This window comes from Sorex fumeus, unplaced genomic scaffold (genome assembly GCF_029834395.1).
Source record: "Sorex fumeus unplaced genomic scaffold, SorFum_2.1 ptg000044l, whole genome shotgun sequence".
Classification (NCBI taxonomy): Eukaryota; Metazoa; Chordata; class Mammalia; order Eulipotyphla; family Soricidae; genus Sorex; species Sorex fumeus.
In genome coordinates this window covers 59,018,161-59,037,460 of record NW_026606101.1, presented here as the reverse complement: position 1 = coordinate 59,037,460, position 19,300 = coordinate 59,018,161, and the positions used below count along the sequence as shown (strand labels likewise).

Genomic DNA, 19,300 nt, shown 5'->3' with positions numbered 1-19,300 from the left:
CCGGGTTTGGTCTCCAGCATCCCATATTTTCCCCTCCAGTCCCACCAGGATTAATTCCTGGGTGCAGAGCCAGAAGTAACCCTGAGCAGTCTGAGTGTGGTCCAAAAACAAAAAGGAAAAGACAGAAAAAAAAAAACAAGTGAAATCAGTGGATTATATAGAACCTTTATTTTTATTTTTTTTAAAAGTTCACACTGTTTTCCACATAGGGTAAATTAGAAGATTTTCTCAAAACATCAGAGGAGGCTTCCTTTCACACCATATCCAAGCCCATACATCTAATAGTATTTTTGATGTATTCTGTTCTCACTGGTGTGTAGTGGTATCTTAGTTTGATTTTTATATCCCCATTCATAAGTGAAGAAGAACACTTTTATATATCTATCATTCTTTCTTTTAGAAGTGTTAAGCATACACTTCTGAATTCTGTGCATCAAGTTTTACTTATATTGTTTGTTTTATTTTTTGTTTGAAACACTGAGTGTTTTAAAAATTGTAGGTATTAGTTCCTTATCAGATGTTGGTGAGCTAATATTCTCTCCCACCAATATGCAACCTTTTTATACTAGTCATCATTTCTTTCATAGTGCAGAAAACTTTTATTTTCTATAAGAGGAAGAATTAGGAGTATTTTAAGCATAATTCATATCTGCAAAAATTAAAAATTCTATAGTAAAATATAATATATATGAACAGAAGAGACATGTAGAAAAGAAATAGAAAATGATAGTTTATTATTAATAGTTAATCATATTTCTCTTTGTCTAAAATGTTGACTTTTTTTAATACTTTTTAAAAGAATTTTGTAAATGGGTCAGCTTGTCGCCATTGTTTTTATACAGTGTGTAGACAATATAGACCCCCATTTTTGTGTAGCAAATTGGCCTTGCGAAAGGTAACTCAGAGTAGGTTTGTATTCTTATTATACTCTGTTTGTTTGTTTTTTTAATAGTTATCCTGTTTTCTAAGTCCTGTTGGTTATATCATTTTGAACATCAGGATTCCCCCAAATTAAGCTCTGCTAGTTTGAGGATCTTGCACTGATTACGTGATTATAATTATCCACCAGCCCTTTCCCTTCTCAGCTTCACCCTCCAACCTGTGTTTAGAATTTAGGAGGTGTTAATGAGGGGTTGTAAGGGCATCTATTGAGACAGATGGATGGACATGATATTTAAAGCCATGACGAGGTACATGCCACATCAACCTCTACTTACATAAATCCCCTCCCTTGAAATGTAATGCAGCACTGCAGACTTTGCAAATCCCAGGTTTGCCCTTTCAGAGCATTGTTCATACTGCAGAGAAGTAACTCCCACAGATTAAATTGTCTTCTTGGTGACCTCCCCCTTTAGTATCAGATATAGCATCCAAATACTTTTCAACAAAGAACAAAATGCAGTCCCCTCCCTTTCTCCTCCCTCCTTCTTCAAAAAGCTCATTACTCAGCTCCTGCAGGTGGTTGAGTATTCAGACTCTAGTTGCTTTTCCCTAAAAAAGAACATGTGCACTTTCCAAAGATCTAAAATTCGAGACATTAATCTCGAATGTTTATGTTTCTAAAATAAAATTAGTATCGACTGAGAGCCCTTGCTTTAGAAATATTAAGCTTGAAGAAGATGAGCACTTGTTTCCCCTTTTCCAACAATTTCCTGTGGGGAGACAAGAGTAGCACTTACATGCCAACATACACACATACCCGCATTGAACTTTAAAGAAGTAGCACATTATCTCTTTTCCCCGCCTTATAAATAATTTAGGTTAGTAGAACCTAATTTGAATCCCATCAGCATCTTATAACCTAAAATATTCGTTAAAGACACATACAAAAGAAAAAGGAAAAAGAAAAAAAGAAAAGTCTGTGATTAGGTTTACTTGGGTTTAAGTTAAGAATAAATAGGTCTTGCAAACCACAGCACCCAAAAGGAGATAGAAAACAAAAGGGAATGCCCTGACACACGGATGGAGCGGGATGGGGGAGTAGGGGGGGTTGGAGGAATACTGGGAGCATTGGACGTGGAGAATGGGCACTGGTGGAGGGATGGGTACTCAATCATTGTATAACTGAAACCCATCATGGTCACGGTCACAGTCCTCCTATTGTTCATCGATTTGCTCGAGTGGGCCCAGTAACGTCTCCATTGTGAGACTTGTTACTGTGTTTGGCATGTCAAATACGTCACTTATGATAGCTTGCTAGGCTTTGCCCTGCAGGCACGATACTCTCAGTAGCTTGCCAGGCTCTCAGAGAGGGGGAGAGGAATCAAACTCGGTGGGCCGTGTTGGCCACGAGCAAAGCAAACGCCCTACCCACTGTGCTATTGCTCCAGCCCAGATAACACAAAATGCCTTTTACATTTTCCTTTGGAATTTGGTCACTGTGTTACTATGCTATGCACAAGAGATTACTGTAAGGTGTGGCACTTTGAGTTTAATATAGGCTTTGACTCAAAGAAGAACAATAATAGTATTTTCCAAAAAATACATACTGTGATACCCAAAATGCAAAGAAATCAGAAGTCATAATGTTAAACTTCAGTTGGTTAGACATAATGACAAATACATTTTGACATTTTTATTTAAACTAATTTAAAAGAATACTTTCCTTAAAAATATTTTTTCATGCCCAAACATGAAATACAGAATACAAATTCTGTATTTTTATAAAAAATACAGAAACAAATATACAATGAAATATACTCTCTTTTCCTTTCATTATTTTAATTATAGGAAAGATAATAGTTGCAATACACACACGCTCTTTCTTGACTTCTGGCTCTCTGTAGACCTGTGACATCTCCTTCCATATCACTGTAATTATTCAAAGCAGCTGTTTCTGATTTGGAATTTATTTTTAATAAACCTCTCACACCTCTTTTCTATACTACTTGCATTTCTATCTCTAACACATATTACTTATGAGCGCCTTCTAAATGAAGACATACATATTTTATTTACAGAATCTAGCTCCTCATGAGCAATACTCAAGGTCCGAAGGACCACTCCCAGCAATATGTAGCCCAGCAACTCTTGCCTAATGATTTGATGCTCAGACCCAACCATATGGTGCATCTGGGGTCAGGAAAGGCCCCGCCAGTGCAATACCTGGTGGTGTTCATGGAATGAAATACCAGGCAAGCTGTCTTCCTAGCCCATTATAATCATTATTTCTAGCATACTGGGCACATTCCTTTGGAAATGCATTGCAGCGGAATCAGCACTTAAAATTCTCTTACAGTTCTAAAGGGATTGAATGTGACATTAATTAAGGTATGAAATTGCTTCATGTTAATTACCTACACCCTTTCTTGATCTGCTATTAAAACAATTAAATATTTTTAATGCTACATTAACTAACTGAACAGCCTAACCTTTCCACTTACTGGAAATCACAAAGGGTCAAGGAAAACTTGAATATGTTGGTAGTAATAAAAAATGAATCATACTTCATTCATTTTTGATGAGAAATGCTAGAGAAGGTTCTTCGTAGGCTATCATGTACTTTGTCAGAATCAGGAGTTTTATTGCCTCTATTTTGAATACAGGATTTGTCAACAACTGTAATTACACAACAACACATGTTTCCAACTTAGTCTTGAGGAGGAATTTTAACATTAAAATACTTACACCCATTTCTCTCCATAAATTTTAGAACTTCCATAATGATTTGCAAGACTACGACAGTAATATAAAAGTAATAATAAGTAGAGTTGTACTACTTTATATTCCATCTGCAAGGCTCATTTTTATTTTCAGCATGCTTCCCTAAATAGAGTATCATTTGCTAGTCATTAACACTGGAGTATGCTGGCAAAATTATCATTCCCATTTTGAACAAGAGGAAACTGAGTTTAAGAGAGGTTAAATAACTCACCCAGGTTCATACAGCTGTAACAAAAAACAAAACAAAACAAAACAAAAAAAAAACATTGGCCAGAGCAGTGCTTTATTTAAAAAATAAATAAATATTTTCTGCATTGCAATTTACAATACTGATGGCAGGGTTTCCTGCACAAAACATTCTAGGGCCACATCCTCCACCAGAGTGACAGTTCTCCTCCACTGTCTTACTCCCATCCCACTGTAGTGACATGCTTTGAATGGAAGATCAGTTCTGTTTTTGTTGCCTTTGGGCAATTGTTGTTTCTTTACCATGTCTTTATACCCTAAATATAAGGGAGCTCATTCGTTCTCTTTCCCTATGCTTCTAACTTCACTCTGTATTTGTGAGTATTTGTGTGATATTCTGTATTTTATTGTGTATATGTACTATAGTTTCTTTATCCAGTCATCTACTCTTGGACACTTTGGATGTTTCCAGATTTGGGCTATTATAAATAGTGCCGCAGAGTGCAAATGTCTTTTCTCAATAGTTTTGGAGTCCTTGGGGGTAGATGCCAGGAAGTGGAATTGTTGTGTCATATGGAAACTCAAGTCCAAGTTTTTGAGAGGTGTTCGTGTTGTTTTCCATAGGGTTGTGCCATTAAAATTCCTACTGGTGGTGAATGAGGGGCCCTTTTGCACTGCTTCCTCAGCAGTGATGGATGTTTTTTCTTGTTTGTCATGCATTCCAGCCTTACTGGGTGAGATGATGTCTCATTGTTTTTATTTGCATTTTTTGATGAAAAATGTGGCAAAGAATTTTTTTTAATACATTTTGGCCATCTATATGCCTTTTTTTGACGAAATTTCTTCTGTGTCTGTGCAGTGTCTTTTTATTCGGTCATCTTTTCTTTTGCTGTGCAGAAGATTCTTACTTTGAGATAGCCCCATTTTGTTTGTCTTTGCTTCTGTTTGCTTGGACAATGGCATTGAATAATTTATGATGTCTCTTGATTCAATAACTAGAATTATTCTACTTATGTTCTACTAAACATAATTTATGGATTTAGGTCAGATATAGAGATTTTTTTTTTTTGTATTTTGGGTCACACCGAGTGATGCACAGGGGTTACTCCTGGCTCATGCACTCAGGAATTACTCCTGGTGCTCGGGGGACCATACGGGATGCTGGGAATCGAACCCGGGTTGGTCACGTGCAAGGCAAATGCCCTATCCACTGTGCTATCGCTCCAGCCCCTAGAAATAGAGATCTTTAATCAATTTGAATTGATTTTTGTGCATGTTGTTAGAAAGGACTCTGAGGTTTTTTGTTTTTTGTTTTTTTTTTTATTTCATCACTAGTGTTGCAAACACCATTTGTTGAAGAGGTTCCCACTTCAAACTTTTTGCTACTTTATCAAAGATAAATTGTCCATATAACTGAGCATCTGTCTCTGTACTCTCAATTCTGTTCTCTTGGTCTGAGATTCTGTTCTTATTCCAGTATCAGCCTGTTTTGATTATTACACCTTTATAGTATCATTTTAAAATGGTAAGAGAAATCTCACTATCTTCTTTTTTGCTAGAATTGTTTAGCTATCCTGGAGTTTTATTACTCCATACGAAATTCAACAGTGTTTGAGCTATATCTTTCCAAATTTCACTGTCATTTTTATAGGGACTGCTTTGAATCTGTGTAGTGCTTTGGACAAGATTGTCACTTTGACAATATTTATGCTTCTGTTTCATGAACAGAGGATATTTTCATTTTCTTGTGTCCTCTTTAATTTATTTCAGTAGTGACTTATGATTTTCTATGTATATGTCATGCATGTCTTTGTCAACCTAATTCCTAGGTATTTGAGTTTCTGAAGCACTCTTGTGAATAGAAGTTTTTTTTTTCTTCTTCTATTTCATTATATACATATAAAAAAGCCATGGGATTCTGTGCACTGATTTTGTAACCTGCCACTCTGCTGTACAAGTCTATTATTTCTAGTTTTTCTGTGTAGTAATGAAGGTTTTCTAGTAAGAGTTGTGCTCCTTGAAAACACAGTTAAGCATCCACTAACTTTCTGAGGGAAGAGTCTTTACTAGGTTTGTAACATGGAGTTGGTAGGACACTTGACAAAGTAATTTCAGAACATTGGTGAAGACAGTTATACTGGACTTGATTTTGAATGTGGGGTTAGAAAAAAGACAGTAATAGAGAAATGAGAAGAGATTTGGAAGTATACAAGATGACACATGGTCAGAATTTTTATTTGTTTGAGGCTATTACAGGATATTTATAAACTAGGCACTACAGATGAAAACTGTTGGAGAATGATTGTTATATAGGAGAGAGGGTTACTCAGTCCTGACTAGAGGACATGGAATCAAGTAATAAGTAGCATGTAGGGGACTGCATTTAGGAACTGCCAAAGTTCAAGCAGAAACTCAAACACATTAGTAGATACATGCAGATTAGGCATTTTGTGGTGGAAATATAGAAATGTTCTCTTCTCCTGATTGTTAAATACAAAATAATGTAGGTTGAATCTTTTGTTTATTTGTTTATTTGTTTACTTTGCAGGGCTCAGGGATTACTCCGGTGGTGGGCAAGGATTACTCCCTGTGAGAATCACAAATCTGAATCTGTGTTAGTCCTATGTAAGGCAAGGGCCTAACCTCTATATTATCCCTTCAGCCCCTAGACTGGTTACACACACACACACACACACACACACACACACACACACACACACACACACACACGGGTCAGAGCAATAGTACAGAAAGTAGGGTGCATGTGTCAGGGTTCAATCCCCAGCACCCCATCTAGTCCTCTTAACCCACCAGCAGTGATACCTGAACACAGACCCAGGAGTAAGTCCTGAGCACTGCCAGATGTGGTACAAAAACAAAACAAGGGAGGGAGTGAGCATGAAAGAGAGGAAAGAGCTAAAAGGTGAACAGGGGGATTGTGAGGGAAGCAGTGAAAGGAAGGAAAAGAAGAGGAAGGAAACAAAAAACAAAGAAAGGAGCCTGATTCCCAGAATCTGCAGTATATTCAAGGAGGAAAGAGGAAAAAAGATAAGTCACCTAAAAGTAATAGAAAGAGAAGAGGGTAGAGAAATTTTCAAACATTCAAGGAAATATTGAACAACCCATGAATTTGGGGGTCAAGATTTTCACTATAGACCTATCAGTGAACTCTGTATTTTTCTTTAGACACATTCAATTAATTGATGGCACTGTTTAGAGAAGGAATTTTGAAGTTGATTATACAAGCAGTTAAGCACAACTCTCCCTGGTATGAATGCATTACAGTGATATACATTTTGTTTTTCAGTCACTTCAGTGGCAAAAAAAAAAATGCCAATAAGAGTATCTACCTTTTAAGGTCATTTGGAATGCTCTCCATGTGTATGATGTGAAAATACATGCAAAACTTTTTAAAAATGTTAGTGTGGGGACTTCCCAAGTGATATTCAGAGACCCTGAGTGTCCACACCAGTGATGCTCCAACAGACTAGAGTTGCAGGAGGTGGTGCTGCTCCATCCCTGTGATGCTGGCAGAACGTCCAGGGCCGCATCTATGGATGTTCAGGAGTGTACACCCTTTAATGCTCAGGAAGCCAAATGATGCCAGGGATTAAACCTGGCTCTGGTACCCCTCTGCCTATACGATCTCCCTGGTCCATAAACATTTACATAATATTAACTGTGATTAAAAGGTTACCAGCTTTTTAGGGGAGAGCATACATGCTATGGTATCGACTCCCAGGTTCATTAGACTGATCTGTTTTACAGACAACAACACCTAATATTGCATTTTTTTTCCTTTTGGGTCACACCTGGCGATGCACAGGGATTATTCCTGGCTTTGCACTCAGAAATTTGGTGGTGCTCGGGGGGCCTTATAGGATGCTGGGAATCAAACCTGGGTCTGCCACATGCAAGGCAAATGCCCAACCCGCTGTACTATCACTCCAGCCCTTGAGATTGCATTTTATAAATATATATATATATGGAGGCCATTGTTCTAGTTTTAAGTCTTGCAGAAGAAATTCATGATAACTAAAATTAAAGTGATTGTTGAATGTTCAAACTAGCAAATGGACAATCTGTGCTATTATAAAAGCAAGGCGCGGCTGCATATTCTGATAACTGCATTTGCAACAGATGTGCCAGTGAAAGAATATAATGGAAAATATTAAATGGAAAGACTGCCCTGAAAAACATACATCTAAAAAAGAGAGAATGAGGTTTTTTTATTCTTCTTCTTCTTTTTTTTTAACAAGACTTCAAAGCCCAATGGTATATATTTGGTCTTTTTCCATTCTAATGACATAATCTTGAATTAAAAATAAGGAGAGGAGAGGAAGAAAGATATAGAGAGATATTACCATAATCTTGTCACACAATTAGTATTTTTTTTCTTTTTTGTGATACTGGGGCTACAGAATGTTTTACAGATACAGAGCCAGTGAATCTCTGGCAGTTGCGATGATGGGACTACACTGTCTGAATACCCCATAAGCCTGATCTGCTAACTATTCTGTGGACAAGGATTCTTAGCAAGTGATAGGCCTTAAAGTAACCATAGTATGTTGTGTGTTATTGAATATCTGTACTTATCCAATGCCTGCCAATGAGGAGAATAGTCTCATTAAATGTTTAATTTTTACTCTGAATGTAGGGATGCATTCTTTATTTATCTTTGGTGCTAGTTTATTCTTTTTGAATTCACACCAAAGCAAAAGTGTAGCCCTTTTCAATGTGTTCATTTGCTTGAACAAAAGAGCTCACCGTTCAATTGCAGCTCAAAGCGTGCTATTTGCACTGATAGCACTTCTCCTACATAATAGTGTCTCAACTAGGATGATTCCTAAGAAATTGAGGCTGGGTTTGCAAGACTTTGAACAACTAGTAAAATTTATGACTGATTTGCTGATAATTCTTTTAGAATCTATGCAGTAATGTTCAGTTTGGCTGATTTTTCTTGACTTAACTGACTGTATGCTTTGCCATGTAAACTTACTTAGGCATTTTTCGAAATATATTTTGTGTTTGCTAGTTGATTTGGGGGTCACATCCAGCTGTGCTCAGGGCTTACTCCTGGCTCTGCACTTTGGCTCAGGGGACCATATGGCATGTCGAGGATCAAACCTGAATTAAGCATGAGCAAGACCTTGCTCTCTGTACTGTTTCTCTGAGCCCTAAATACTTATATTTTAATAAATGAATTTTCCCTATGCTTCTTACAATTGATGAATGCATTAAGTCTCATTAACTTCTTTCATTGTTAAATGGAGGCTGATTTAGGGTTGGAGAGGTATTCAGCAGTATCTGACTTGGTTGTGTGAAGAGTTGGGTCCAATTGCCAGTTATGATTAAATAATATTAATATTAGTATTATAATACTATTATTAATTATTAATAGTAATAATAATTATTATTATTAATTTGGGGTTGGAATTCAGGAGATCTGCTATTTTATCCCTGTCAACCACATCCTTCACTACTTCTTTTACTTTATCCCATTCTTTGATCTGTCCCTGTTTATCTAATATATTTTTAATTTGTTCATTCTATTTATTGATTCATCATTGTCCTTGTAAGGCTAAATTAACATCAGGTGGCTATTTTTATTTGTTTTTTTTTATTAAGCTCCCTATGATGGTGGGCCCTTTGATGCTGCTATTTGTGAAACGTGTGAAATGCTTACTCTCCTGGCCTCAAGCTCTTTGAGGTCAGGGGTCTAGAATTCCTGCATCTACCAAAACGCCTTTTACACACAAAAAATATGCAGCTGTTAGTACAATAAGTGAACAGTTTATTTCTTGAATGTTCATTTAGGGGAATTAGCAAAAAAGTCATTGAAATTAGGAAAAAATTGAGAAAAAGAAATGTAAATCAACGTGTCAAGCGTAGAATGAAAATGATGTGATTTTAGTTTAACCAAATTTAAAAGGTTGATAGACTTTTATTTTGTGATCCAGAATACTGTATATGAGCAACTCAAGATACTCTGTCTATTTAAGGAAGCCATGTCCAAGATGAGGAAGTTTTTTTTATAACTTCCTACTACATCAGAGTTATTTATAATTTTAGTTTTAGTCAGCATCAGCTGAACGCAAGACGAGTGCCAGAAGCTCTCTGCTATCTCTAATATTCTAAACGGTTGGGAAATTGTTGGTTCTTCCTATGCAAATAAGATCTCACTAACTATAATAGTTATATCTTTGTTTATATTTTATAGCCAGAATATTTGTTTTTCTCTGTGAATTTTCAACTAATGTGTAATTTACATGAAACATGTGGCAAACAATTTAGCATTTGAACCATTTGAAATATTTTTTCAATATCATTAAGTGTATTAAGAATCAGCACCAGGAGGATTACTCCATAGCTTAGAGGCCAGCCGGGCATTCTAGGGGAAAGGGCAGTTCAGATAGAGAAGGGAGCACCAAATAAAGGATGTTTGGAGGATCCTCCCAGGAGAGGAGATGCATGTTGAAAGTAGAGTATGGACCGAACATGATTGCCACTCAATGCCTCTTTTGCAGACCACAACACCCAAAGGGAGAGAGAGAACAAAAGGGAATGCCTTGCCACAGAGGCAGGGTGGGATGGGGGTGGGAGGGATATTATCCATGGTGGTGGAAAATGGGCACTGATGGAGGGATGGGTATTTGATCATTGTATAATCAAAACCCAAGCACAAAAAATTGTAAATCTACAACTGTACCTCATGATGTTTCACTAATAAAAAGAAAAAAAAAGGAATATATTTTATGGGGCTGGAGTGATAGTACAGTGGGTAGGCTGTTTACCTTGCACACGGCTGACCCGGGTTCAATTCCCAGTATCCCTTATGGTCCCCTGAGCACCTCCAGGAATAAGTTCTTGAGTGCAGATCCAGGAGTAACCCCCATGCATCACCAGGTGTGACACCTCCCTCACCAAAAAAAGAAAAAGAAAGAAAAAGAAAAAATAATAATATATTTTATAATTTTAGCTCTATTTCTGTTGTTGTTTGCACTTTATGGGATGGGGATTGGGCCATACTCAGCAATGCTCAGGAGCTATTTATACATCAGTGCTCTTTAGTGAGCCTGGCAGTGCTCAAGGCATCATATATGGTGCCATGGACTGAACCTACAACTGAGGTCAACATCTTGTAAGCAAGTGCTTTACTTTCTGTATTCTCTCTCTGGTACCTAGACATATTTTCTTTATTAATTTATTTGTTTTTATTTTGTTTGGGTGCTAGGGCCTACTCCTGGCTTTGTACTCAGGAACCTCTCCTGGCAGCCTTGGGGGAACATGTGGAGTCCTGGGTATCAAACTTTGGTGGGCTGCATGCAAGGCAAGCATCACACTCACTGTACTATTGCTCTAGCCCATTCAAGTGCCATACTCATATACTATTGCTCAAGCCCATATATTTGTGTATGAAGTTATATGTATGTATATCTTTCAAAAGAAATTAGCACTGCACTGTGGCACTGTCCTCCTGTTGTTCATCGATTTGCTTGAGCGGGCACCAGCAACGTCTCCATTGTGAGACTTGTTGTTACTGTTTTTGGCATATCAAATACGCCACAGGTAGCTTTCCAGGCTTTGCCGTGCGGGTGGGATGCTCTCTGGGCTTGCTGGGCTCTCTGAGAAGGCCGGAGGAAGAGAACCCGGGTTGACTGTGTGCAAGGAAAACGCCCCACCCGCTGTGCTATTGCTCCACTCATTTAAAAGAAATTAGAAAACAATATTCCTTAACAAAGTCCAAGTGTAAATTTTGAAAAAATTGTAGATCAATTTAGTGCATACACTGATTTTTGTTAATGATTTGAGACACTGACTTATTGATAGGTCTGGGGATATTTGAGTCTCACAACTGAATAGGTGTGAGTTGGGATAAAATCTTATGGTGCCACACATGCCTAGCTTCTCAAAAGAATAATTCTAAGTTTCCCAGAGCATGCACCAATGAAAATCTAATGGTTATATTTTGAACATATTAAAAATGTATTTATTTTTTATACTTAAATGCTCAACCATAACAGAAATTAAAGAAAAATGCACTGGACCAAGGAACTTTCATATTTCAATAGGATCATCCGAAAGGATCTTCTTCTGTCTGTTGTTAAAGAAAAATAGAAACATCTTTATTGGCAGCATCTGAAAATGGCATTATCAATTCTTTCTGAAATTCCCATACACTTTGCCACTTACACAGGCTGTCGTGTTGGGATACTGAAGAAGTCATGCAGTGAAATAATTGAACCTTATATAATATAGACACCTCTTAATTTTTTAATGGTGCACAGCTGAAATCTGTATAATATTATACAATATTACCTCAGTAAAAATTAAACAAAAGATTTAAATATCAATAATAATTTTTACAATACACTTAAAATATATGTGTATACATACATAAATATTTGGATCTGGGTTGGCTCTGGATCAATGACACCATGAACAGTCCATGTGTGCAAACTGTTCATACTCATTTTTCATCTGCCTCTCGGAAATGTTGTCCTCCATTTCCTACAGTTCATATGTGCATATTGCTATACTCATTTTTCATCTGCCTCTCGGAACTGTTGTCCTCTATATTGTTTTACCCATTTATCCTTTGAGTCCCAATTCAAACTTCTTTTTCTGAAACCAGCCCTGATAACTCAACCATAACAATCTTTCCTTCCTTCCTTCCTTCCTTCCTTCCTTCCTTCCTTCCTTCCTTCCTTCCTTCCTCCCTTCCTTCCTTCCTTTCTTCCTTCCTTCCTTCCTCCCCTCCTTCACTCCTCCCTCTTTTTGAAATTTCTTAGCATTCTGCTTCAAGATTTTAAAAAATGAGTTTTAAATTTTAAACCTTAGTTCTAAATTTGGGCTGAAGCGATAGCACAGCGGTAGGGCGTTTGCCTTGCCAGTTAAAATTTTGTGCACAGATATTCATAGCAGCATTCATAAGTGTCCTACACAAAGCCAAATATTGAAGAGAACCCAATATCCTTTTAGCAGGTGGATTCTTAAACTCTGATACATTCTTGAAGCAGAATGCTAAGAAATTTCAAAAAGAGGGAGGAGGGAAGGAAGGATAGACGTTCTTGACTGTATATTCCTAAATCAAGAATGGAATGTAAAGAACTGGGGCCAGAGAGATAGTTCAGGTATAAATCACTTGACTTGCATGCGGATGACCTAGGTTTGATTCCCCAGCATTATCATCAATGCTCTGGCATTGAAGTTGTAAGAATTACTTACTCTTCCCATGCTTTAAATATTTTTTCCCTCAAGCACCACTGAAGATCCCTTAGCGTAGAGCCAGGAATAAGCTTGAGCACCGCAGAGTGTGACCCCCAAACCAAAACTAAACAAAACAAAAAAGGCCAATCAGTCCTGATATTTGAGTGAATTACCATGTGTGCTTTATATAGTCATATTTGTCAATCTCACAGCAATATTATGTATTCATTTTAATACACGAACATGCTATCATACAGGAGTAGCTATGAAAAAATTGTAAAACACTGTGCTTTCCATGGAAGACACTAACAACAGCCATAATAATAATTCACAGATGACTGAGCATTTCATCCAGACAAGACAAAAGAGGAAAAAAGGAATAGTTTATATCAATGTGAACCAAAATTATATCACTGCATAATCAAATTTCCTACTGATGAATAAGAAGTCATGGACTGCATTTATTATCATGGGTGGAAGTAACCTGCAGCAATTGGGAATTTTTGCAGTTGCTTTGTTAATTTTTTCTTTGTTAATATTTTCAGTTACTTTTTCTTCTCTACCTCTCTTCCTTGACTATATGTTATATAGGATACCCTGACAATTGGCAGAAAGCATTTAAATTTAATACAATAATGTTATATTTCTTTTAATAAAGATTAAAGGTATAAGAACTCTTTCCTACCCAAACTAAATTGAAGACTTTGTACTAAAATAGATATTTTTGTCCTTTAAGTGTTATACCCGCAATTATTTCTCTCAACTAGCTTTGGATAAAAACCTTGTCATAAAAATTAGTAAAGACTCATACTGGAGAGATAGTACAGAATGTATGGAATTTGCCTTGGCTACAGCTAATCAGGGTTGAATCCCTGGCACTCAATATAATTCCCAAAGCTCTCCAGCAGCTGAGAGCAAAGTCAGAGATAAGCCCTGAGCACCACTGTGAGTGTCTTCCAAACAAAACCCCAAAGTAAACAAAAAACCTTGCAAATAAATAAGTTAAAATGAAATTCAATAAGAATTCAAAGATTGTGATGGATAAAGATCACAAGAGAGAATCATATGTAACTACTAAATATATTAAAAAGTTATGATCCTTTATATGTTATGGAAAGAAAAAGATAGCAGAATGAATGCTATAAAATGAAATTTGAGATGTTCATTAAGACAGAATTTGTGTCCACCATTTAGTTAAGTAATGCTTCTGATTTTTCTTTCCAGTGTGTATGTACAGAGAGCCATCACTACATGAAATTGGAGAAAAACAGGGGCGTTCAAGGAAAAGTTCTGGGACACCAACCATGAATGGAGGCAAAGTTGTGAATCAAGATTCAACATAGCTGAGAACTTTTCCCCTAGTCCCTCTCTCATCCCTTCCCTTTCTCTTCCCTCCCCGTTACCCATATCCTTCCAATTAAACCCACCCAAGGAGAGGAAAGTAAAAATGGCAACGTGGGACCTAGTGGCTAAGTTTCTGCGCTCAAATCTTCCTTCTGTGTAGGACAAAAAAAAATGTACCAAAGCTTGCCTGTTGCAATGTGGTAGAAAATGCACATGCACAAAGATTAGTACATATCAAATCAATGGAAAAATTGACCAAGACTCCGCCAACATTAAAGTTAACTGTACTGTTATTAACAGAGGGCTATAATTGTAATGAAAACATACTATAATAAAGATAAAATTGTAATTATTTTAAAGAAAAGGTTTTGGAGAATTAAACTTATAAATGACCACAATTCCCTAATTTGTTTAACTCTGGATTTTAGAGATGTATGCTTTCTTTAGACCTCTGAAATTAACAAATAATTGCATTATGTTCCCAGGATTTTTTTCTATTATGGTATTGAAGTTGTAGAAATTACAATTCTTCCCAAGCTCTAAATTATGTCATCAGAAATCATTTATCAAGAAAAGAATTTAAATTTATTTTTTAAATTATTATTTAAGATTGGTCAAACTAACCCATATAATGAACTTAAGGTATTTGCTGATTTGGTACCTTCATTAAAAAAGAGGTTCAGATTCTCAATTGGAAATATATTTTGTCAAGGTATCATATTTTGTTATTTATAAAAAAAACATTGTTCTGACAATAAGGTGACTTATGAGAATTATTTGTCATTGCCATGCTCAGGTAGTGATGTACATGTTATAATATTGTAATTTGTCCAATGTTCTACTTTGTGGACACTCTTGAAAGAACAGGTGCATGTATGAAACTTAGACAATTCAGACCTTCTCTTGCAGCAGGAAAGAAAGGGAGTTTGCATATGAAAATAGTCCTATAAAAACTGATCAAAGAAAATTGTATTTGCCTTTGTACCTTACTAGAGTTTATGTATATAGTGTTTCCACATACTACCAACGAACTGGGAGGCATAGCTGTGACATTCCTAACTTACTAATTTCTGAAATCAGTGACTTGTTTGTGGCTGTGTGCTATTGTTTGTTATGTCCAGTTGATAATAACTGTCTCCTACAATACTGAAGGATATTTGTAACACAAAAAACTGTCAAGAGGTAGGGAAGAGTATGGAATCAACAGCTGTGACTCCAAAAGATAGAATTGTATGAGTGATGTAAAAGATTTTTTCAAAAGGTGTAAGACTAGACATATATACAGGAATACTAATGTATTTGGAAAAAATTAGAAAAGAAATGATTGTCATGAAACTTTCTTGGAAAATTATAGATCTATTTAGTCTGCAAATCAAGAAAGGTATAAAGACATCCAAATCAAAACAAAACAGAATGTTAAAAAATGTATGCAGATTTATGGATATTATCAATGAGAAGACTTAGCATGTTACTTCTCCTATAGCTCTACTGTCCAGCATGTATTGTTCCAAATATGACTCCCTAAAATATATACACATTGCAGAAGCTCTAGGTCCTTACTTCAACTACCTTGCCATTGGTTACTGTATTCTTTCAAGGTCAATGTAGTTTCCCTCACTCCACACAATCGTTATTTCAATAGTGGTTTGTGTCCTTCACCGAGTATTTATTTGTGTTTTCAGGAAGTTAGCAAAAAAAGGAAATGGTGGAATTTGCCTAATGAGTTACAAAGAGCAAAAGTTATGCATCTATACAAGAATTTTGAACACACATTTGCAAGCAATATTTGTTTAAACAAAATATTTGTTGAAGTACCAAATAAAGACATTTAATTTAAAAAAATTAGGAATATTGCTTTTCTAAGAAAATAATATCCTTCTGAACAAATACATATCTTGGATTTTTCCTTGTCACTCTCAACTTGACAGTAAACACACCTGTCACTTCCCAAGGACTAAACAGACCCCAAGCAAAAGCCTCATTTTCTCTTAAAAACAATATTTAAAAGATATAGAAAATGGGACACAGGTTCATTGATAATGAATTGACATAAGCTTTTGTGGTGATAGAGATGTGTATATACACATACTAGAAACTTATCTGCAATAAGATTAACAATCTCATAGAGCATTATCACTTATGCTGATTTCATTACTTACTATATTTTATCCACTAAAACACTATAAAGTATGATATATGAATCTCCAACAAAACTGTTTTCTTTATTTCCAAAGGCTATCCTTTATTCTATAAACTCACTGGTCTCTTCCTGTGGAATTGAAAAAAAACAAAATTCTTACCACTGTGTTTGCATATTTTTTTCTTCATATCACCTTAGCAAATTTTAACCACAGTGAAATGTTTTGGAAATTACCTTTGTCAGAGAATAAATTAAATGCTTCATATTTCCTTTAAAGCTTAGCTTGACAAAAACAATGGTTTATAGCACAGTAAACATTTATTTAACTGATTGCTTTATAAGTGCATAAAATCTTTAATAGAAAAGTCAGTATTCACTAGGCTTCCAAAGTATCAAGTATAAGCATCTAATTCTTTTTTCCCAAAAATAATAAATCAAGTTAAAAATTTTTTAAGTTTATTCCAGCAAAGATAGCTATCACTTTTAATTTCATTACTCCAATTTCTGGGTCTCAATCCATCCATTACTTATTCTTATATAAATAAGTTTTTTGACTGCATTTGTATTTCAATAGGAATAATTATGACTTTTAGTAAATATTTGTCATTGACAATGTACATGTACATTGTACACATGAAGATGTGTTTATTCCAAGACTCCTTATTGTGATGTTTAAAAATCAATGAACTTAAGATTGATAGCTAAAATTTTGAGAATCTTACAAAATAGTGTTCTGTTTAATATACCTGATTTGAAGTTTGAGGTATGAGGTATAGAAACAAAATGGTGCTGAAGTTCCATTGGATAATTCAGAGACATTTGTGCTTCAAGAAACTGGAGAGTTAGCAGACTAATCTAGACTTGATCACATTAATACTTTGAGTTTTGAAATTTTTACTTATGAATTTCATAACACATTTTAGTCACTATAGATTGACACTCTAAAGAGACATCCATCTGATGCAAATTGTGGTTCATAAAACATGGCCTCATTCTAATCTAAAGAGCTTATTGGAAGAATTCTTCTATTTAAAAAAAAATGGCAATACTGTAGATCCATGTTCAAGATAAATCAATGGTCCCATGGAGCCACTAGCAAGCTAACAGAGTATTCAAAAAGAGAATTAAAATGCTTACTGTGCAAGGCAAAGTTTCAGGGTCCTAAGTTGGGGCCTCTGATTTCTTGGTGAAGCAAGCATGCCTTCATCACAGTAGTTTTTTTTTAAATAAAGACCCAGAAATAAAAAATTTTTATTCCACCTTCATGGCTTAGTTTAGAAGGCCTTGCTTTGAGAAGGTTTCCCATTGATGTTGCTTAATTTCATCTGCACAAGGTGAAATCCACTCAACAATAAAATTCCCTACTCATTTTAATATCATAAAAGGCTGAGATTATTTCTCTGTCATAAAATTGTAAATAGCATTTTTTAAATCAGAATTGCATTTAAAAGAGTGGATTGTTCTACAAATATATATATGTGTATATATACATATGCTTCTGAAATAAGGATATATTATATAGAGTTTTTTGACTTGTGGTCTTTAGTTATAGGTAGTCAAAAATTAAAAGATTTGAATGCAAAACTTTATATATAAATGTATATTTCTAATGGTAGTATAAATTGCCACTTTATAATAAAAAAGAAACTGGTAGGAACAATAATGAAGCACATGCTCCTTCAGAATTTCAGTGATTCTGAATCCCCTCTTTGATCCAGAAATAAATATTTTTTATTTCTAAAAAGATATCTTAATCTGTACATGCTTAATAATGTCTATTCTGTGATTGTCATAACAGTCTGAAAAATCTATGGTTAATGACAGGAAAGAGATGCTAAATACAAATCTCTATCTTTCAGGATTTTTATTTGACCCATTAAAAATATCTGAAATAAATGAAAATTTCTCACGTTAAGTCTGATATATTTGGCTTCAGTAAAACACAGAAGCACAAAATATATTTAACTTTATGGTAATAGCATCAAATGTCAAAATATAAATGGCATCATTAGATGTTTTATTGGTTGGTTATGTTTCTTTGTCTTTGCTCCAAGCAAAGCTTAAAGAGGTAGTATTCATTTTATTTAAAGTTGTTCAACAAAAGTCCAAAATGTGTACCCATAATCCTGATTGGTCTTGGTTTCATTATAAGTCTAGCTCTTGAAATCTTAATAAATCATTGACACTGAAATGTTTAATAAATGTTGTATGAGAACTGGGCAAATTAATGTTTCATTTTTGCATTAAAAACAAATTATTCAAATCATTGTTTTTTGAGGTCAGATTTGTAAAGTGTTTATACATCACAATCTTACAGAGTAAAAGAGCAATTAAAATCTTGAGATGCTCATGCATGTAGACAAAACACTTGCACCTTTTTATTAACATTAACTTCTTCGGAAGTCTCTTGCTTTTATTTTAATGTCTTTACCCTATTGTGTGTGCTTTTAAAAAGAACTGATGTATCTTACATAAAGAAGATGAAAAATGGGGAACAAGTTAAAAACATTTTTTGTATTTTAGTCAAGGTTAAAGTCTTCCTAACTACATGTAGTATATCTACTAATTTGATTTTTGAAGATTAAAAACAAGAAGATATTCATTTGTTCAAAATTCACAGAAATTTGAATGAGTTTATCAGAAATTGTAGTCTAAAAATCAAGGAAAATCTTACACATAATATTATCCTCAAACTATGTTTTATAGCAGGTGTATTATTCATGTATTGAAAGGAAAGACTGAAGGTTAAAAAAAGAA

General features: G+C 35.2%; 1 protein-coding gene across 3 annotated transcripts in view; it reads left to right on the top strand.

Annotated features, from left to right (window-relative positions):
• The window catches only part of FGF12 (fibroblast growth factor 12), a 561,799-nt gene extending 542,990 nt beyond the window's left edge, over nt 1-18,809 (top strand). For all 3 annotated transcript variants that reach the window (XM_056121186.1, XM_056121185.1, XM_056121184.1), the window contains one exon: nt 14,284-18,809. In XM_056121186.1, the coding sequence (XP_055977161.1) occupies nt 14,284-14,402 (119 nt within the window). In that variant the 3' untranslated portion in view covers nt 14,403-18,809. The remainder of the gene's footprint in view (nt 1-14,283) is intronic.
• The last annotated feature ends 491 nt before the right edge of the window (nt 18,810-19,300 follow it).